General features: G+C 45.3%; 1 protein-coding gene across 3 annotated transcripts; it reads right to left on the bottom strand.

Moving 5' to 3' along the window:
- Positions 1-1622: 1622 nt before the first annotated feature.
- On the bottom strand, positions 1623-22511 carry atp1a3b (ATPase Na+/K+ transporting subunit alpha 3b). 3 transcript variants are annotated; one of them, XM_030392883.1, is made up of 23 exons: positions 22264-22511; positions 21995-22087; positions 11619-11699; positions 11055-11114; positions 10343-10546; positions 10020-10133; positions 9660-9794; positions 9436-9553; positions 9041-9309; positions 7912-8110; positions 7570-7814; positions 7206-7398; positions 6347-6522; positions 6109-6245; positions 5868-6018; positions 5298-5466; positions 4985-5139; positions 4764-4887; positions 4385-4530; positions 4162-4292; positions 3896-3997; positions 3686-3777; positions 1623-3231 (listed from the first exon to the last, which is right to left on the bottom strand). In XM_030392883.1, the coding sequence occupies exons 2-23, from the start codon at positions 21998-22000 to the stop codon at positions 3203-3205; spliced, it is 3036 nt and encodes a 1011-aa protein (XP_030248743.1). In that variant the 5' UTR covers positions 22001-22087; positions 22264-22511; the 3' UTR covers positions 1623-3202. The 3 variants fall into 3 exon arrangements, with proteins under 3 accessions (XP_030248743.1, XP_030248742.1, XP_030248741.1); XM_030392882.1 differs by having other exon boundaries at positions 11619-11738; positions 21995-22150; positions 22264-22505; XM_030392881.1 differs by having other exon boundaries at positions 11619-11738; positions 22264-22505.
- Positions 22512-22672: the final 161 nt, after the last annotated feature.

Genomic DNA, 22672 nt, shown 5'->3' with positions numbered 1-22672 from the left:
CAACCCCCTCTTGTCCCCCTACGATCCCCCTCTTGTCCCCCTTTTTCATGTGACCCCTGTGACCTGTGCTCTGTGACAGCACAGCGAGAGGACCCCATGCTCAGGTTGCCAAGGCGATGACCTTGGAGGGCCCCAGTCAGACACACACATACACACACACACTCACACTTGTCCACAGACACACTCGCTTACACACTGCGGCAAAGGCGAGCGATCGATATTCTATTATACGGAGGGTGGCGAGGGGGTGGGGGGGGAGGGGAAGGGAGGGAGCGAGGAGAGTTGCACTGCAGTGAGCTCACTGCAGAGACACAGGGGAAATTAGAGAAAGGGTGAGAGTGTGAGTGTGTTTGTCAGGGAGAGTGACAGAGAGAGAGAGTGTGTCTGCGTGTGTGTGTGTGAGAGAGAGAGAGACAGTGCATTTGTCATTGGACAGCGGTGCCAGAAAGTTTTTTGCGTTACTCACTCCAAGGAACATGTCCTACATTTACAAAGTGACCCCTCAGAGCACCCGATTCTTACTGTAGTCCTACCACCATAAAGCTGTATGTTGTGTATAATTTATTTGATTTTTGCTTTAACGTTGGTATTAAGGGGTTCATTTAAAATAGATGACCCCTGTGGCACAGAGAGGGAGCACAGTGAGTCTGTTCCCCCTCAGATGAAATATACACTGACTTGCTTTATCTGCAGGAATGTGACCTTTTTGGAGATAACTTTTATAAACCACAAGATTTCCAGTCCTTTACGAACACATCACTCACAGACTATATCTAATGTCTTATAGTCTTGAAAGATGAGCTTTGGGAGATAGCAGGATGTTGCACCCTTTGTTAAGACTCTCCTGCTGACAGTGACAGTGATTCTCACCTTTCAGCTCACCAGTGCTGCTGTCAGACGAGGCTGACACATTCACAGAGCGGTTTGGTGCATTACCCTGGGCTGCTGCCAGCTCTTCCCCCTATGGCTACTTAACATTATGTAGTCTGCAGGTTGAGGTGCATATACATTCACGACACTAGGTGGCATTCCATCCCCATCTTTTCACTTTCTCCTCTCTGCTGTGCTGTATGAGCCACCTATGGCTGATATCAACAAAATAAGCATCACAAAAACTAGTATTTTGTGTTGATGAAATAATGTTTAATCTCATATATGCATACATGGGTTTGAATAATGTGGTACTCTATTAAACAAATAGTAACCTTTAGGTTTTCGATTGATGTGGGAAGCTACCCGATAGACTACAGCTGCAACAACTTATTAATGTATTGATCATTTTCAATTGTTAAAATTAATCATTAAGTCATGAGTCCAGAATCTTAATTTTTTTGTATCATAAATGACAGAGAAAATCAGCAAAAATATACATATTTTTGGAGATATTACTTAAATGATCTTCATCAACTAACAAAATAGTTTCCTTATACATGGAATTTGTTGCAGGTCAATTGTAATAAATGGCGTTGAATTCCTTATATTTTCTCCTGATATGCAACCTTGACAAATGAAGCATATTATGAGGCATTTTCAAGAAAGCACAGTAAAGAAAGACAGACTCCGTTATTCTCTGACATACTAAAGTGAGTAAAAACAGAGACAGTAAGACACACAGACAGGTCTAGGTTGTATTAAATGTTCTAGATGTTTTATTGGTGTTGGTTTCATTTATTTGACACACATGTTCTACTAGTTGTGTATTTTTTTTTTTTCTTGAATTTCAACTCTTGCAGCCATCTGAGACAGACCCAGCCTGAGACCGCTGGCCCTTCACTGGTCTCCAACACATACATACACACAGGCCGGGGCAGGACCGGGCTACACCAGGACCTGGACTGAACCAGAGCCGGGGCCCGATTCGGTAACAGACCCCAGGCATGTGGCCTCAGCATCACCACTCACCACATCACAGCACACTACACCACGTCATACCGGCACACCTGCAGTGACAGGAACCTGAAAGCCTTGGTTGGTGTCTTGTGTCTTTTGGTAAAAACACAACCAAAACCCTGCTCTGCTGTTACAGCTTTAGAGTAGCCTCCTGAAAAACCAGCAAAAAATAACTGAAACCAAACAGAAAACAAAAAGAGAGACACGCAGCTCTTGCTTTTTTTTTTAATCTCCTCTCCAGTATTTGTCGATGTTCTTCTTCGCGAATGTCTCTCTTGAGCTGTTTTTCCAACATGTGTGTGGTTTTTTTTTTTATTGTTTCATTTAAATTCAGTATAGAATTATATAGATTTCCTAGAGCACACAGAAAGATTGAGTTGTATTTACCAACTTGGGGGGGAGGGGGTGTACTGTAATAGTTATTAACAAGGACAATGGTTCACACAGTGCACACAAACAGAGACAAACGGGGCAGGAGGGCGGGGGAGGGGAGGGCTGTGAGAGACAGAAGGGGGGAGAGAGGGGGGACGGGACGCCATGGGGTGTGCTTTCTTAGGCCTAAATGAGGAAAAGCAGCTCTCACATACCCCCCCTCTCGTATTAGAAATAAAAAAGACAAGTAAAATCATTGAAACCCCCCCGTACCCCACATATTAAAAAACAACAACACTGTGGCCGTCGATAAAACGGAAGAGAAGGAAAATGGACGCAGCGAGAAGGACAGGGGAATGACCACTCCGCTGGTCCTCCACAGACAGGAGACGGAGGCAAGAGGTGGCAGTCGAAGTGGTGTGTCGGCGGTGGGATCTCACTGTGTGATCTTTATATCTGTGTGTGTGATTGGAGGACAAGCAAAGGGTTGGCGAGGTGGGGGGCAGGAGAGAGAGGAACGAAGGGATAGAGAAAGATGAGGGGGAGAGACTAGGGGAGTAACGAGGAAGGGGAAGGAGCTGGATGGCCCTTTTTTGCAGAGCATAGACACTCCCTTTGTATCCTTAGCTCATTCAAATCTACATACACAATATGCAGCTGCCGTTTGGTAGATATATTGGTTTATGTACACAGCAGTGAGAGAACACATGCAAAGAGTATCATAGGAGATGGGGGAAAGGGGGGCGGGTCAATGTAGAAAGTTGTAAAGGTGCTTTTGCTGTTTTTAATCTTTGGGGCAGTTGTGATGAAAATTGCTTCAAAGCGGTTTTTGTCTTTAAGGGGGCGGGGCATCTGTAGGTGTGTCTTGCCAGGGATGGAGTGACAGGGGGGAGAAATAAGTGGAAGATGTCGGGGGGTTTGAGCAAAGTCGCTCCATCGATCAATAGTATGTCTCCCTCTCCACCCAGCCTGGAATGCAAATGAGAGAAAGACAAAGAACAAAGGATAAGTTTGCAATTAGTTTAACAGTATTTTATAGGAGTTTCCATTGAATTAGCATCAATTAAAGAACTAGTTCAACATTTAGGCAATATGCTCGTCTGCTTTCGTGCAGAGAGTTAGATGAGATGAATATGAGGCTAGTGTGAGCAGTCAGTTAGCTTTTTTTAGACTGTAATCAGGGGAAAACATGTAGCTAGCTCTAGCTCTGTTCTAAGTAGGGTTGTACGATAAGGTACAAAAAAACATGTTGCCGCCTTCAGTTTGCCGGGCAAACGGTGGAAACTCCGGGAAGTTACCGCACCAGACCAAGATGTAGTATAGCACATTGCCACCCCGGAAACCTCAGCGTTTCTGTTGTCACCCTATTCCCTTAAAATCATTTCGATGTAAAAAACGTATTGAGGGTAAACAAAATACTAACCTCCAGGGTTCCGGCGGAGGAGAAGTTTTCGGACCTCATCATAAACGAAGATGAGAAAACTATATGGGAATGCACAAAACCACCAGGTAGGCCTGTGGGCAAGACAAGAAGAGAACAACAGAGATTAAATATAAGCAGCTGAACAGATAACATGACACGACTCAGTACCAGAATATGTATCCCTGTGATACACATGGTAAAGGCACTCACTTTAGAGGATACATCCTGAGTGCCACATCCATGCCTGGGCAATAGGACAGGAAGGCAGCCAGGGCTGTCTCTTCGAACAGGCCGAAGATCAAGATCTTGTTCCTGGGTTGAGAAATAGACAAATATTAAGGATGAGAAATGAATGATGCAGAAATTATGATACGTGTCAACCTAGTTTAGATTATGCGATTTTAACGAAAGATATTTAAGTGCCAAGAAAGGGTTCTGGAAATGACACATGTCAGAATGCTGGTTGTCTGACTCACCTCATGCCCTGCTGGAACACAGAGTTACGTCTAGTCTTGCAGATGATGACATCAGCCCACTGCACTACTACGATACTGACAAAGAAGGCTGTGTGGCATGTGAACTCCACAATCTTCCTCTGCTCGTATGTCTGTGGGCAGGAGAGGAGAGAAAAGTAAAGTCACAAATCCTGAAAACACACCAACAAGTTCGCCTAAAAACACAAAGGGATTACAAACGTACCCATTGCTGCCCATAGCTGTCTTCCAGATCGTTGACGGAGCGATCATCCCAGTTGAGCCTGATGCCTACTAGTATACTGGGCAGGAAACCATTTTCAGCCAAGATGACAAAGTAAGCGAAGAAGCCTCCAAGAGCCTGGATCATACCTGGGGTAAACACAGTTACAGATTTTTAAGCTCTCTAGTCTCTCTAGAAGCCTCTAGTCTTCCCAAAAACATTGCAGATAGGCCCATAAATAATCTGGCTGTTGTTGTAAGTGAGCAACAGAGGAGCTGGAGTTTGATTTGAACACAAAACGTGAAACCGAGATCAAACTTCAATCCAGACCATAGACAACTTGCGGCCTGGATCAGCGGGTAAAACTCTTTATTCCACCTACCGATTTGTCCGTAGGCGATGCTGATAAGCCTCTCATTCACCAGCTTGTCTCTGAATGGGTTCCTGGGCTGACGCTTCATGATGTCGCTCTCAGCTGCTTCATAAGCCAGGGAGATAGCTGGCACCTGAGGGAAGGAAGAGGCAGAAATGTGGTCTTTTAGCAGGAGCTGTATTCAGTGATGCCGGTGTGCATGACAAAGTGAGTGTCTGATGAGCTCTCACCATGTCAGTTCCCAGGTCAATACAGAGGATGGTGATGGTTCCCAGTGGCAGGGGGATGTTGACAATGATGAACAACAGGAAGGGAGTGATCTCTGGGATGTTGCTGGTCAGGGTATAGGCGATGGACTTCTTCAGGTTGTCAAAGATCAAGCGGCCTGAAGGGTGAAAAATAAATAGGTTGAATCTGGTACTCAAGCCTGACACTGATAAAGGAGCCTCAACTGTTTTTTTTCCTGAGATCAGATCTTGCGTGTGAAAAGAGATTTCTTTGTTGATCTCAGTTTATATGAAGTCTTATCATTCATTCTCTCACCTTCTTCCACTCCTGTGACAATGGAGGCAAAGTTGTCATCCAACAAGATCATGTCGGCGGCCTGCTTGGACACATCTGAGCCTGAGATTCCCATGGCAACACCGATGTCGGCCTTTTTCAGGGCAGGAGAGTCATTCACACCATCACCTGTCACAGCCACAATGGCGCCCTGGGAGAAAAAAAAGGAGGAATGAGGTTACATTATGAATACATACAAGAAGTGAAGCTTGCATTTATAAATCACACATGTAGGTATGTTGATTTTAAAAGAGACTAATCACCACGATTTATGCCAAAAACAGAGATGAATTCCCTTTATTTTCAATTAAACTGGCACATTTAAATGGCAATAAAATGTGACGAGTTGAAAAGAATACATTAATTCAGATTTTATCAAATTAAACTAAATCCTTTTATTTCAAACGCAATCTCACCATGGAAGTGTATCATGCGTCAGTCTTGGAATCCTCATTCAAAAGATTACTAGCGCCATCTGCTGTTGTATAATGGTACTTCTAGTCTCTTGTATGTAACAGCATTTTATTACAAATAATCTCCTAATGCACCCACCAGTCTCTGGCAGCCTTCTACAATGATGAGCTTCTGCTGTGGGGAGGTCCTGGCAAACACGATCTCTGTGTGATTCCTCAGGATGTCGTCCATCTGATCCTGAGACAGATCTTTCAGGTCTGTGCCGTGGATCACACAGGCCTTGGCATCCCTGGACACAGACATTAAACCGTTGATGTGGGTCTCATAATTTACCCTCATTTGTACAACGGCGTGCTTTCTGTTGCGTGCTTGTCTTTACCTGGGGTTCACCTGGCTGACAGGGATGTTGAGACGAGCTGCAATGTCCTCCACTGTCTCGTTGCCCTCTGAGATGATGCCCACACCCTTGGCGATGGCCTTGGCTGTGATTGGGTGATCTCCAGTGACCATGATGACCTGACAAGGAGAGCAACAAAAATGTTGTGTCGTCACGCAATCTCGGTGGTGCGAATGGTAAGGAACGAAGAGTTTATATCGGGCGTGTAGAAAAAGCTTACCTTGATGCCAGCAGATCGGCATTTGCCAACAGCATCAGGCACGGCGGCACGGGGAGGATCGATCATGGACATGAGGCCAACAAAGCAAAGGTTGTCTGTCTGGAAGTTGACATCATCTGTGTCGAAAGCAAAGCCTTTGGGGTACTGGTCCTCTGGCAGCATCACGTGGCAGAAACCTGCGGGGGAAAGAAATGTGTGAATTAGTGTTTGATTTTTGATGTCTGACAATGTATGAGCTTCAACCAAGATCCTCCTTTAACCCTGACATAACTCCTAATACTCAGTCTCAAGAAAAGGAAGTGTCAGTAGAGCTTTGTTCTAACATTTTAGGTCAATGTTGAAGCTGAAAATGTTTAAAACATTTTATTAAGAAGAGAAAAATGATTGATTTTCATGACTTATTAAGTTGAATTATTAAACAGTCCTCAAACAATTGAGGACGACACGATTTCATACTGTTTTGATGCCTTGTATATTTGCAGGACCACATTTCTATCTACAACCTGTTTTTGGAGGACATTCTTCACCTCCAAGGACGACCTGTTTAGATATTATATATTAATATTATACATATTATCATTTGTATTTATACCATATCAATGTTGGACATTTAACTTGTATGGTTTTGCTGTCCAAGCCGAACCATGTAAATCCACATCTGAATTTTTACATTCTTTCATACTAAAAGATGTTTCTCTTTGGGTTAAGGGAAATGTTCTACCCCTTATGTTACAGAGACCATTTGAAAACCCATTAAACCATAAGAAAAAGCATCGTCACTGAGCTGAAAGCGGAGCTGTCTCTTAACCAATGAAAAGCTGATGGCAAATAACGAATAACTTCCTCTTTCCATCCTTACCCAGCACTCTCTCTCCCAGTCCTCCCAGCTCCATGTAGGCATTCTGGAAAGCTTCCTTCATCTCCTCATCCATAGGCTGCTCCTTGCCCTGCAGCAGGATGGTGGAGCAACGGTCCAGGATCCTCTCAGGGGCTCCCTTCATCACCAGCAGGTAACGGTTGTCATTGGGATCCTCCGTCTCGTGCACTGAGAGCTAGAGAAGGAGAACAGAAATGAACATTACTTTGATATAGCGAATATATGTTTATTCATGTGGGTGGACCAGGGTGAGACTGACATATGTTATTGGTATCCTACAGTGAACATTTCAGACTGTTGCGATGTTTTGGGTGGACACACACCTGTAATGGAGCCTGTCACTTGCCTGGTATTTGTTGGTAGAGTTGAAGGGGATCTCAGCTACTTTCTTGTTCCTGTCCCTCATCGCCCTGACAGAGCCACAGGACAGCTCGATACACTTCAGCAGGGCAGACTCTGAGGCATCTCCGGCCACGTCACGCTTCAGGATGGGCAATGAGTCCTGTCCTGCTTTGAACTGGGCGCGGTTGCACAGACCAGCGACGCGAGCCAGACCGATCCAAGTCACTGAGCTCTTGTCAAAAGAGGCACCTTTAGAGGGAACACAAGGGTGGGTGTTATTAACCTTGATGATTCCTAGTTATCAGATTTCAATATGACTGCGGTAACATCTTTCAACAGCACTAACCAGACTGGTCCTCAGTGGTGTCGGCCTCGTGGATCTGGTTGTCGAACCACATGTGGGCCACAGTCATCCTGTTTTGGGTCAGGGTGCCGGTCTTGTCAGAGCAGATGGTGGAGGTGGAGCCCAGGGTTTCCACAGCTTCCAAGTTCTTCACCAGGCAGTTCTTCTTAGCCATACGTTTGGCAGTCAGGGTCAGACATACCTGCAGACAAATACATTTATGATGTTAAGTAATATTAATTATCGTCTGTGTGTGTTTGGATGTATCAACTATGAAGCTCCAAGACAGGATTTCTCTGTTTCTTGATGCTAAATAAAGTGATTACAATTAAATAAGAAGTAACCCAGTAAATCTTGTTTTCAACAGCATCGTTTGAAAAATAAGAAATGTACAAATAGCACCAAATCAACAAAAAACCTGAAACACAAACAGAATAATTAATGTCTAGTATAAACAGCGATGGAATGTTACTAAGTACAACTAAGTTCTGTACTTATTATTTTAAGGTGCTTTACTTTAGCAATTCTGTGTCTGCTACTTATATTTCCTACATTTTGGTTGCAAATATTGTACCGTTCACTCCACTAAATGTATTTGTTAACTTCAATTACCAGCTCCTTTACGGATGTAATGCTACATGAGAGCCAAAGTATTGCATTTTTAATGAAATGATGTAATTGGCGATCAGATAAACGAAAAACTGATCGTATAGAATGTATACATACATACATAAATACATATATTTACAAATGTACTTTTACTTATGAGTACATTCATTGCCAGAAAAGTACTTTTGATACTGAAGTACACTTAATATCAGATACTTTTACTCGAGATCGCATGCTGCATCAGATCCAAAGTTTTTTTTTTATCGTCAATCAGCAGTGATATCTATCCATCAATCTGATTCATATGGGCAGTAAAATGCAGAATATCAGACCGGAAAATCGGACTGATTGAGAACCACTCAACCCATACTTCACAGAAGATACATGTAAATACTTTGAGTTCTCTTTTGATATTAATACATTTAATGTCAGATACTTTCTCTCTAACTCAAGTAATATTCATATGGGTGACTTTCATCAAGTGAAAAGGGCCGAAGCAGTATCTAATCATTTGTCCACTTACAGTGACAGTGGCCAGCAGCCCTTCAGGCACGTTAGCCACAATGATGCCGATGAGGAAGATGACAGCCTCCAGCCAGGAGTAACCCAGGATGATGGCCAGGATGAAGAATGTGACGCCCAGGAAGACGGCCACACCTGTGATGATATGGATAAAATGCTCGATCTCTTTGGCGATGGGGGTCTTGCCGGTCTCCAGGCCGGAGGTCAGAGTAGCAATGCGACCCATGACTGTGCGGTCTCCAGTGCAGATAACGATGCCACGTGCTGTGCCTGGTTTGGGAAAAACAACATCAGTACTCGTCCTGATTAGTGCTATAAATGCATTTTCTCACTTTAAATCACCGCAGGCACACGGGTTGATAATAGCATGTAGCGCTATTGCCGTGGTGAGCGTACCTTCCACGCAGTTGGTGGAGAAGAAAGCAACGTTTCGGGTCTCCAAGGGGTTGTCATGGGTACAGTCAGGTGACCTGCTCTGAGGTTCTGACTCTCCTGTTAGTGAGGAGTTATCAACCTAATGAAAAGAAAAAAGAACAGCATGTAGCCGCATATACAACAACAGGTAGGACTTTGAATATGTGTGTGTGTGTGTGTGTGTGTGTGTGTGTGTGTGTGTGTACCTTGCAGCCATGAGCAGAAACCACCCTGATGTCAGCAGGGATCCTGTCTCCTCCCTTCACTTCAATCAGATCTCCGGCCACCACTTCCTCAGCGTTGATCTGTACCTTCTCACCCTCGCGGATCACCAACGCTTGCTGCGGGAAGAGTTCAGCATTAATTTGAGCAACATATACTCACTGAACATTCATTATAGAAACACTCTCTAAACATATAGGGAGCTGCAGCAGAAAAGCAAGGGCCGCTCCCATCCCTACATGTTTCCAGAAATGCTAAAAATATTCTCTTTCAAGGCTATATGGACTCAAAGTAAGGTTTCAGGCATAAGTTGGCTCCTTTCGAGCAAAGACGCATTCATTTACCTGAGGCACCATGTTCTTGAAAGATTCCATGATTTTGGAGCTCTTGGCCTCTTGAAAGTATGAGAAGCATCCGGTAATGACGACGACAGCTGTGAGCACAATACCTAGGTACAACTGGAGGAGAGAGACAGAGAGAAAAGAGTGAAACATATGTGAGTGAGGGCTGTGTGATACTAAAATCGCTTTCCCGAGGTGTGATTTATGCCTGTATTTCAGAGTCAGAAGCACGACTGATGTGTTAATGAGGTGTGTGTGTGTGTGTGTGTGTGTGTGTGTGTGTGTGTGTGTGTGTGTGTGTGTGTGTGTGTGTGCACATTGCTCACATTATCTCCTGCAGGATCTTCCTCAGTGGCTGCCTGGATGGCGTAGGCCAGGAAGCAGAGGATGGCACCGGTCCACAGCAGGATGGAGAATCCACCGAACAGCTGGCGACAGAACTTGACCCACTCTGGGGTTGTGGGAGGAGGGGTGAGGGCATTGGGGCCGTCCCTGATCAGAAACTCTGCTGCCTTGGCATTGGTCAGGCCCTGGAGGGAACACAGAGGAAGTGGGACGTGGAGTTAACAAAGAAAAAAGCAGGAAGTATCACATATCTAATTACATATCTTTTTCTTTAACTTTACAGGAATACAGTTACCTTTTCATGTATCCTTATTATGTAATACCATTACATATAATCGGTTACTCCCCAAGCGTGTATATACATATGTGTGGGCATGTACATTTATTTGCATTTGCATTTATTATATTGACTCAGAGTGACTTTACGTGTGTGCTCACTTCTAGTTTAATTACTTTTATCCATTCCTGTATTGCTGATTGCGACATCTGTTTGGTGCAATAAAAATGCGATCATAAACAAAGTTTGTTAACAGGCCCGTACGTCTTAAGTACAGCTTTGGAGTCCACAGGACTGTTGGGTTGTTTTGCCAAAACTGCAATGAACCAATAGATTTACTCTCCTGCCATCTAGTGGCCAACTGGGAGAACCATCTCAAATCATCATACTGAGAGAAATGACCGTCATCAGCTCACCTGGACAATGTCAGTCTGGAATTTCCTGCATACTTCCTCTACGGACATCTTATGTTCCGTCTGAAAAACAAGAAGATACAGAGACAATCAGCACTCTTTCGGTACATTTACTAGTTGCCGTTTTTTGCATGCAAGGAAATTTGTATAAAATAGTCCAAATCAATGTTTAAATTTAGTCCATGCATGCAGTTCACCTGAGCGGTAAGAGTATCAGGGCAGCCAGATATGGCGACCCAGTTGTCTGTTTCTTGTGCTGGGAAGTGGGATCAAAGTGACGACCTCCTGACAACAAGTCAACCCTCTTACCAGCAAAAATAAAATTTGTTTTGGAAAGCATGAGAAATATCTTCTTTCTCTCCAAAGTGGTTGGCATCAATCCACTTGTATTTACTATAAGCTCCAAAATAATTTACTTAGGTCTACATCCTAATTCCCTTTCTTTTTTCTTTTTTTGGTTTAATACTGTGTGTATTGTAAGTGAAATCGATTGATCTTTTGACTGACTGAGCCTCACACAACATTCAGCTCGACAAGTATTCAGACATAAGAGAATGTTTTACTTACAATGGGCACTTCCTTCTTCAGGTCATCCATGTCCTTGGTTGCCGCCCCCTTCTTCTTCTTGGGGGATCGGTCATCTTTGTCCTGTGTGGTGGCAACGCGGTAACTGTCTGACCGCCCATACTACAGACACACACACATGTTTTATACATGCCTTCGGACTAAGTTGAAGAGATAGTTAGCTGTGTGCCTTTGCGCCTGGTCTTAACTGTTCTCTGGGTTTGAACATGTACGTTATATAAACTAAAAACTATACATTGTCTCTGAAAGTGCATTAAGTGCTTTAGTTGTTCAGAGAGTTGTCTTGCCTGACATTCTAACAGTATTTTCCATTCTCTGACTGCAACAGAAATAAAGCCACCGGGCTTTATTGACTTGCCCTTGAAGTTCCTTTTGTTAATTATACAGTAAATAATGTTGTATCCTCGTGAAGTGGCCTTGTGAAGGAGCCTGTATTTCTCAGAAAGTAATGACATCAATTATTATCAGTTTATGAGGAATATATTAGATGAAGAGCATCAATAAAGACAAGACTGTTAAAGACTTAAAATGTGGAAGTGGTAGCCTGGTATCTCAAAAAACATCTGCAAACATCTGTCACCTCCTGCTGTCTGTTCTGCCTCACCCATTTGATCTCCACTCATCAAATAATTTTCACTCTGGTGTCCATGACAGCCTGATGGACACGTATCAACGTCATCAAGTGCAAATGGGTTAACTTGTTGTTTATAACTAATCACATCCTGGTCTTTTTCATTTAGCCAGCAGCAAGAGAGAGAGAGAGAGGCCAGAGAACCAGAGTTTATACTCATCAAAGGCGTTCGGTTTAGACTCTGTGTTCCACACTATTAGACACCAGAGACGCTTTGATGTCAAGATTACAAAAAAATTCAATCATGCATGCGCGCACGACAGACACACCAAATGTCCTCGTCCTCTTCTGCCTGTTGTTCCAGGCCTTACTATAATTGCCCCCTCAGATATTGGCTTATGTTGTTACACTGGACGTGAGTGAACTATTAATAACCCAGATTTTCTCTGGCGCTGTACACTCCTAGTCCTTCTAGGTCTATAACTGTAACTGAAGCTTGTTGTCCGGATGGAGCGCAGCCTGGCTGCCGGGCCACATCAATACAAATGTCCCTCATCAAAGGTCAGAGGTGACATGGAGATGCAAGAATCCCTCCCAGGAGGCGCGAGCGCGGTCCCAGTGGACCGGCCCTTCATTAACACAACCTAGTCATCAAGGGGACTGTCCTTGGTGCCGGATCAATGCAGTCAGATACACACACATGGTTGGAAGCAGGGGTCTGCAAGCATGGCAGTGTATCAGAGTAGCAGAGTCCAGCTGATATGGAAGCCACATCATTTGCCCTGAATCGGACAGGAACGTCAATACCCATCAACTTATAATCAATGACAACAATCCTCTAATGTATGTGTGTCAAAAGTTCAGAGGATGAGGTTAAAGGTTAAGATGACATTTTTGCCTGTGTGTTTCTTTACAGGATATTAAAAACCAACTGTGTGCTGAGATTCTCTGCATAAAGACACACCCTCTAGTGGTACAACCGTGTAGTAACACTTACAGGAGAGCAAAATGTACAAATAACTTCTTATTGGCTACTTTGTTTGAATTTGATATGAACTACAAAGAAGAAGTCTGATCTGTTGTTTGACATAATGCGTAACGTTGTGTTTACTTAAAATCAAATCTGCTAAAATTCACCGGCCTAACTCGCATATTTACTAAAGTACCAGTGCAGAAGTATGAATGGAGATCCCAGGTCCTCCACATGTCTCGACTGAACAAACCAACACGCCCAGGCCGCACCAAAACACACACTCACACACCTGCAGTGCGACAAAATGCGGCTAGAGCTCGACTTGCCCCTGCATTTCCCCACTTGTGCTACCGTTGTGTGAATCTCTTGTGAAATCATGTCCCTACTCATCTAAAATGTGCGCGGGAAGAAAGACCTGTTTCTCTGGTTTGTGGTCATTAAGAAACAACGTGAAAAGACATGTTGATGGCGACTCTCACTGACGTCGTTTATTGGGGAGCTGCTCAACGAATGCTTCTGGTTTCAAAGCAAACAATTAAAACCACTTATTCAAGCATGCCAGGCACAGAGGAGCATGTCAGTGGGTGGGAAACTGTTTGACCTGACTGCAAATGTACACACGCACACGGATGCAAACACACATACATGCACGGAGTTCTGCAACAAAAGGGCAGGTGAGCAAATCTCTTGCCGCAGCAAGACCAGGCAGGCCTGGTGAGGCAGAGGCTGCATAAAGCAGAAACTGATGCAGTGGAAAAGTACTGCCGCTCATCCCCTCTGAGACAGACCCACGATGTGTGAGTGTGTGTGTGTGTGCGATTGAGAAAGAGGGTGTGTTGGCATATACATGTGTGCATCATATGAACCTTTGATTCATCTCAGATTAACTGAACGAACGGAGGCTCCATGTCAAAGTGTTGAATAAGATTGAAAGCAAAACATCTACCTTCTACTCAGGTGTAAAAATGGGCGCCATCATCACAAAGACGACAGACGGGCAGGTGTGCTTGTGCTCATTTGTTGGTATAATATTGTTGTTGTGTCTAGTTTCTCCACGGACAATTAGTAAGGCTGCTCCGCCGAGCATATGCCCACTGAAATTGATGATATAAATATGGACACGCACAGGTCCTTCTCTCCCTATCACACACACAAACAAAACACACACATATGCCCAGACAATAGAAGTGGTTGGCAGGGAGGCGGCGAGCAGTGCCAAACAAAGCGACATGTGGTGAAAAGTAGACGCCCGCAGAGACGGACGCTAAGGGGGTGGATGACAGACAGGATTGGGCACATGGAACGGGAGACATCAGTGGGAGGTGAGAAGCAGGGACAGATAAAGAGCGAGAGAGGCAGGTGGAGAAAGGCGCCGAGAGTGAGCGGGCGAGCGAGTGAGTGAGAGAGAGACGAGCTGTTGTCACCCTTCTCTCATGCTTCTAATTAGATATTGACCAGCAGTCTTTGTCTGTTGGCTCTGTGTCAGTGTTTGACCCACAGTGACCCCACTCTAATAGACTGCACAACCTCACTCTTGGTGTGTGTGCGTATCACTTCGAGTATGTGTTCTCATATGCTAACAGATTATATTCTCACTCCGGGTGTCTGTGTGGGGTTTCAAGTGTGCGTACGTTTGCGGATATGAGTGAGCGGAGAGAGTGGAGAGAGGGTGTTGATTTATCTTTGCTCTGTGTTTACAATATGTTGAGTATGTTAAGTGCATACCTGCTTTGGGCGCCTTTTCCCGTTCATACACACCCTGCTACCTGATAAGATCCGTCTCCATTGCACCCACAGTATGATGCCGACATTTCCGCAAAGTAAAAGCCTAAATCTGCTGCTATTTCATCCGCCTATACACCTGCCTCTGTTATCTCAGCGGGGAAAGACGAAGTCTATATTCTATCTTTTCTTTTCATTTGCTGAAAAACATCAAGGGGCCCCTGTGTGTCTGTCTGTGTGGGTGTCCAGCTGTCTCACACAGCTCTTGGTAATGTAATGAGCCCCCTCTGATCTGAGGAAGGAAACAGAGACTCGTGGCTGGAATTACAGACGCTCGCTCTCCTGCAAGCGCACACGACGAACAGACTGATGGGCCTGGCACATCTCTGACATCATCAGGAAATGGAAACATTGGATGCTCCGTTATGGATTACATAGTGCAATCACTCAGCGACAGCTACACGCCGGCTTATAAGAATCTACTTAAAATGTCAATAACTCAATAAAGCCAGACTTGATTTGATCATTAATTATTCTGTAGGCCTGCTCTGTTTAACCAAACTAAACCCCTTTGCAATTTTTTTCCTCATCTGACAACTCTGATGAGTTGCGCATGTGTGTTTAGAGGGCGGGGAACCATGGCGACCGACACGGCCATTGGCATGGTGATGAAGCTCAGCAGTGGCCTAGTGCTCCTAGCATCCCCTGATGTGATCCAGAACGAGTAATAATTGATGCATCTGTAACCGGACACTGTATTCACTGCTGTATAACACAGACAGGCGGCTGATTCAAGGAGTTAGTTGTGTGTTTTGTGTGCACTCGTGCCTGCGTGTGTCTGTATGAGCAGAGGTGAGTCACTGTGTTGGCTAGAGTCCGTATGAGCAGCGTCTACACGCATTGCGGCAGAGAGAGCGAGGGAGTGAATGAGAGATAGAGAGAGAGCTGGTGTTTGTGAAATAATATGATGAGGCACAAAGACAAGGAACAACTTAAAATGTACAGCCGCAGAGTCCAGACATGTGAAAAAACTGCCACTCCACGTTCTCTTCCTGAAACGTTTCTTCCTGAAATGCAGAGTGGCAGTTAACAGTGCGTTGCTTAACTTGAACAAGCAGTAAGTACAAAGCACATTTGTACTTTTTATGTGCCAAAAAACTATGGAGGTGTGATTTATTTTGGCAGACACTAAGTGATACTACTCTGATATGCTGTAAAAAACATGTTCTATTTAGGAGTGGCACCTTAGAGACCTTCCATGTCAAGCATGCCAAGGACAACAGGTCGAGGCATGCCCACTGATGGTGGGTTCGACCAGGACTGGAAAATATAATTTTTTATCTTCCTCTTCAATCGCGCACAGAGCCACTCCTCCAACCAGATGAAATGATCGTCGTGTATACGTAGGCTGCTGTGTGATTTGGTTTCTTTGTTTGCGGAACTCATATGAGGAAGTGGTTCGCAGGAAGGAGAAACACCAGCATGCTCCACATAAAACCGACCTGGTATTTGTCATACCTACGTAGAAGTGTGCACTTCCTCTTTGTGCAGGGTGGCTGCATGCAAGAGTCACATCGGCTCCTCTGCACTGACCACACCAGAGCTACATCGCGGCCTTGTTGCTCGTTTTTCATGCCGGGACAGCAAAGACTTACTTGTGCACCAGCTCAATCTATTTAAAATGGATTTCCTTTAACGATATGTAAATAAACTACAAAAGGTAATTCTTCAAAACAGCATTTAAGAAAATATGAAATGTGTAAAACGGTGTAAACAATTCTGATAAACATATATTTGAGTTCTGCATGTGTGCTCGTTTGTGATGTAATTCCTGCATCTGTAGACATGCTACTGTGCGTGTGGTATGAGTTTTTATGTGCTGCATGCATGCGTGTATGTGTGTGTGACCTTGCAAGGTCATTGGACCATCTGCTGTTTCTTGCAGCAGGATGGCAGGGCTCTGGGCCTCAGTGGGGGGCTCAGGCTAGGGACCAACTGACATAGCTGTTGGGATTAGCTGGTCTGTGGATCTTCATCTCCTCGTCTCCTTCTCATCCCTTCTCTACTCTTCTCTCTCAGGAAAATCATATGCGTATGTGCAGTCCCCTTCATTTATCTTTCGGTTCCCGTGCCAAATAATCTGTATGCCGTATCGAGTCTGACAGCGAGTGACCGGATTAAATGATTAGAATTTCGACGCCTTGTAAAAATAAAGACTCTAGATAAAGATATTAATTTCACTTGTCTGTATCAGTGTCAGTGATACGAAGGCTTCTTATCTTTATATTTAACGAAGTGCAAATACATCAAAAGGGAAAAGATATGAGACAAGGATAAAGATGGTGTACGAGTTTTCTAGAAGAAACAAGACATCCTCTTCCTACTGTGTGGAAAAACTCAACACTATATGTACACGTAATGGGTTGATCCTGTGGAATACGTCACCTAAATACAACAATGTACACTACAAAGATTGTGGCTGCTTTTTAGAGAAACTCTTAATCTCTAAACCGCATAAATACAAAGAGACAGAGAGGGATTAACTCTCCTTAACTCTCAATAATCTGTATTGCACTCGCTCCGTTAAACTATAAAATAAATACATGAGAGAAACCAAACACAACCCAGACTGAAAATCCCAATTTACGTTGTAACCCTTCTTGTGGCGGCCCCCACCCCCACCCCCACACACACTGTTCCCTCCAGTCCATCTGTCCGTCCGGTCATCATCTTCATCTGTTCATCCCTCGGAGACAATAGTTTAGCTGTAGCTTTAGCTCTTTACAATGAGTTCTGAGAGAGATACTTGCACTCAAGTTGGCGTGCGAGTGTGAATGTGTCCTGGGCTCGATTAGCATTGTAAATCTTGGTTCTTTGGCCCTTGTAGCGAACATGGCACCTCGCCACGGTGTGAGAGAGGGCACCTTAGGACTCCCTGGCAGACAGCTGGTCACACGGAGATGTGCAGATGTGCATGCACGCACATCCGTGCACACAGCTGCCGAGGGCACGACTAAACCAAATTTACATTTCAGATTTTTAAACGCGTGTGTTGCTTTATGATTCCAGGATTGGTTATTCACTATTCAGGAATAAAATCTCTATAAATCTTAATTAGTCAATTAAACAATTAGTTGATTGAAGGAAACATAAAAGCTGAATAAAAACAATTTTGATCATCGGCTGTCATTTTTCAAGCGAAACTGTCAGTCATTTATTGGTTCCTGCTCATGTATGACAGTAAATGAAGAGTCTTTGGGTTTTGGACTGTTGGTTGGACAAAAATAAACAATTCGAAGGTGTCAATTTGGGCTCTTGACATTTTATAGATTAAGTGATAATTTGCAGAGTAATCGATAATGAAAGTACCTGAAAAACGCTGTGACTGCATTACAAATGAAATGCAGCAAAGTGTTGTAAAATGATCTGTTTTTCATTTTAACGGTCCATTGTGGCTGCCCAGCAGAGTTACACTTTGTGCTTTGGTGTATTCACACAGGGACGCACATGCGCACACATTCACTGTAGCACACACTTCACAGACATACACACATCTCCAGGACAACACTCTAAATTAGTCATGTCATTGTAGTCAGGCAACCTAACCCCTCTGAATCGCTCTCATTATGGGAGACCGTCGACACGTTGAATGTTGAAAAAAAACTGTCAGTATCAATCACGGTCTCCACTGTACTCTTGTTTTAAAGTATTGTTTGAAGGAGAAAGCCCTGACCTTTACATTTTATTAGCTACTAGCCCTCAGCTCAGGCGTTGTCCTGTTAGCAAGGAAGCTAACAGTTTTTTTTGCTGAGGCACCAGAGCGATCTGGACTCTGTCCTTCAGCAGTGCTCTCACTGAGGACATTACAGTGTCCTCATTACAGAGGATATCTATTGATCAGAGACCCTCAACGGAGAACAATAGAGTCATTGAAAGGGTCACCATATTGACCTTAATTGACCCCTAGGCCACAGGGCCTAAAGATCCCAGCTGGCTGTGCGGTCAGAGAAACCAATGCTTTGATTGGATCCTGCGTGGTCGTTCTTTTCTATTGGTTCCTGCTACGTGTGGGACAGATGAGTTGTGGCACGCTGCAGCCTATCAGCATCAGGCAGCAGGTGCAGTGGGGAGGGATGTGCAGCACTCTGCACCAAACTGAGGGCTGGGCCTCTGCAGAGGCCACTCACATCCAACACCTGAACTCCCTTCCATTAACTTCTCCTCTGTCACTGCACAGGCCTCACTCCGATCCACATAAAAGTACACGCTGTTCCGGAAAGCCTCAGATCAATGACGGAGGTAATTAGTAAGTCTAATCAAAGTCTTACATACAGGAGCTTCTCTTTAGTCATACTGCATTCGAAGCCGTTCAACCACACCCTCATCACCAGCCTGAATGACCTTCTGACAAGGCCTCGGCTACGCTACTACACCTTCAGCTCTCCTCAATCCCCCGTCTCTCCCGGGACCACTCCACTACCACACTCACTCTTCATTCAGTGTCCTATGACGGTCATCCCCCCGACCACATCCCTCCTCTGCCCATCCCATCTGTCTCCTGTGCCTCTGATAACCAATCCCACAAGGAGCAGAGGAAACAGAAGCCATGGTAATGTGAGCCTCAGGTCATTATCCTGTAACAGGATATACAGCCAGGCAGCCCTCCCCCTCCATACGCCTCATCCGTCACTTTAAATCCCTCTCTCTTTCTCTTGCAGACCAGTCACTACTTATCTGCTCTTCCTTTCTCTCTCTCTCCCCCTGTCTCTCTTGCTCTCTCACCAGTGGCACCCCCACCCCCCTCCATCAGTGTCACGTGTCTGAAGGTGAAAACCAGCAGTGGATCCATGTGTGCAGCCCTTCATTAACATCTCTCTTTATGTTCCTCCTATGCTCTCCTCATCACGAGCCACTGTAATGTGCGGCCCCAATACTGCAGAGAGCAGAACAATGAGTGACACCAGAGTGTGTGTGAGTGAACAGACGTTTCTTTAGAGATGCTCTGCCAAATCTATCTCTGTGCAAGACAAAATGTGCCTGTTTCCTCTCTAGTATGCCTGACACACGCCCGAGCTTTGCTCTACAGCATCACTGCTGCCTCTTAACCCAGCACTTTCTGCGTGGCTCCTCATCCCAGCCTATCACAGCTCTTTACAGGGAATTTCCACACCAGAGGCCCCGCCCCCGGTTTGACGCAGGAGGCACGTCGCAAGCGATGCCCCCTGCGGCCTTGGGAAAGGACAGCTGGCAGTGCCATCGCACAGTGCGCCAGTGCGAAAATTGCCGATAACAGACAGAAAGAGAGAAAAAGGGGGATGGAAACGTGGTCGATGGCGAGGGTTTATGTCGAGGAACGCGTCACTCTCATCCATCCATCCCCCCATCCCTCCACCCAGCTATCCATCCATTTTCCCTTTCAGGGTGACCTCAGTGCGCACCGGATGAAACGCAAGGAAACACCCCTCACATGTCGACATATGTGCGCACAATCTCTTCAAAAATATCAATCTGGAGATCTGTGACACATTTAAATGACAAACCGCTTCAGCTCGCATCGCTTTCCCAAACTTCGACATAGCAGCAGTACATGCGTGAGCACTTTTTGCATTCCCATCCCTTTTGACGCAGTGCCCGCTAATGCCGTCGGGTTGGCCCACGGACCGGAGGGCTGTTTCTACATCCTCGACATCTCCCTGACGCCGGCTCTCACCGCCTCTACAGAGGTGGATATCTCTCGGCACTCGGCTCCCTCGTTTGCGGCGTCACACCACCGCATAAATCAACAAGACTATAGGCCGACTAAAAATTACAACTCCTTCCGCAGGATGGTGATGCGAGCAGAAATTGCGCAATAGCTCACGCCAGCCGTCGCATCTGCATCGTGGCGTTTTCCGGCAGCGCTGTGTTTTTCCACCAGCCTCCCCCCTCCGCTTCATTTGCATGGCTAATGAGATTTAATTAGATAACCGGAAACGCATCGGATGCTCCCAGAGAGTCATATTGACAAAATTCAACTCTTCGACGTGCGCGTCGTCGTGCTCTTTGATGCGCAAATTTCGTTTAATCTGTGGTGTAAATGTGTTTCACTGTCGGCGATTATCGAGCCCCTGTTATGTCACAAATTAAAGGGGAAATAAGCTGGTGAGGCGCTTATTCCCGGTAACCGCATTATGACGCATGGGTCATCGAGGGTGCCGAGGATGAGACTCCTCCGCTGCAAGAGGACCGAGGAGAGCTCAGCACCGCAGGATGCCTCTCCTGTGTGTGATCGGACCGGAGAGAGGACATCGGGGGAGAGATGAGATTGGGGGTGGGGGTGGCAGCGAGGGCATGGAGGAGGTCACAGCACATTCATCAGTGGAGCAAACATATATGCGCCCTGGTGCCTTCAAATGTAAAGGAAATAAAAAACATCTTTAAACCACCGGATGGATGATCAGGATGGGTTTTTAACACATGCGCCCCCCCTCTCCTCTCTCCCCCTCCCCTCCCATCCCATCCCCCCCTCCCTCCCACACCAGAGCGCTCGGTAAGAATAAACCGATTAGGCCTACCATGGTTGGCAAGGTTATAGTCAAAGTAAGGCCTGTCAAAGAGCTGCAAATACACATGACACACTGACAAGCTCCTAACCATACAGACATGCTCCACTTATTAGACTTTGGCGTCAGTTTTCATTCACATTAATTCTCTGCAGCTATTTTAAATCAGCCGAGTGGATCGGCGCAGAGGACACGGGCCCACGGTGTTCTGATCGAGTAGAATAATAAAAAAAAAAAAGGCACGCTCAAAGTCGAACCAGAGCGAGAAGTTTGACACCGCCGCTGTCCGCAGCTGCATTACACAGGAGCTACTGGCTACATCAATTTGTCGCAGTCTAGGAGAGCGGGGTAAAAAAAAAAAAAAAAAAAAAACACGGTTCCGCATTAGAGTCAATGTCACTCAGACAAACGGGTTTTCCATAAAGGATTTTTTTTTTTTTTTAATGACATCATAGCTCAATTTGAGAAAGATACCAGGCTACCTCTCACTCCTCAGGCCACTTCAGGTGGGATACAACGCAGTTAAAAAGTTGGAAATCGTCAGTCTTACCCCCATGTTGGCGCAGTCACTCTTCTCCTCTCAGGTGATGCACGGCTTGAGAGGTGTCAGCCCCTCGCGTTGAATTATATCAAAATGCCTTGCCTTGAAAAATAGAAGAGAATAAGCTCAGTTGATTTTTTTTTTTTTCTCTCTCTCTCAGGATTGCTGAAATGAAAAATGAGCAGGGGGGAAGGGGGAAAAAAAGACGTCAGGGATGTTATCAATTGGTTCTGACGAAATGAGTTTTTCTTGGGCTTAAATAAAACTGTGTCGCAAACCTTCAAAAAAGATCGGGCTGCAATCTTTCCCCCCAGTGAGACGTCTTTCAAATGAAATGCTGCGGTCTCAAGCGGAGCATCACGCGGGGATGCGCTTCCTTCTCTTGCTCTCTGATACTTGCGGTGAAAGACCGGCGATACTAACGAGCCGCACTGCTACCTATTCAGCACTCGATGTCCCTCCGCCGCGCTGACGGCTGCCGCAGTACTCCGCTTCTGTAGCTGCACCACTCCGCCAGTGAAAGAAGCGCCGCCTCAAGCAAATGAAGGAGCCGAGGGGCCGCGTGAGCCCGCCCACCGCTCACGCACAGGGCCAATCAGGACCCGGAGCGTCTCATCGCTGATGAGATCGCTGACCAATTGGCTTCCTCCTTGTCTTCGAGCGGGCCAATAGAAGGCCAATTCTGCC

Source organism: Sparus aurata, chromosome 17 (genome assembly GCF_900880675.1).
Source record: "Sparus aurata chromosome 17, fSpaAur1.1, whole genome shotgun sequence".
NCBI classification, from domain to species: Eukaryota; Metazoa; Chordata; class Actinopteri; order Spariformes; family Sparidae; genus Sparus; species Sparus aurata.
The sequence above is the reverse complement of the archived record's forward strand: the minus strand, read 5'-3'. Positions and strand labels throughout refer to the sequence as shown.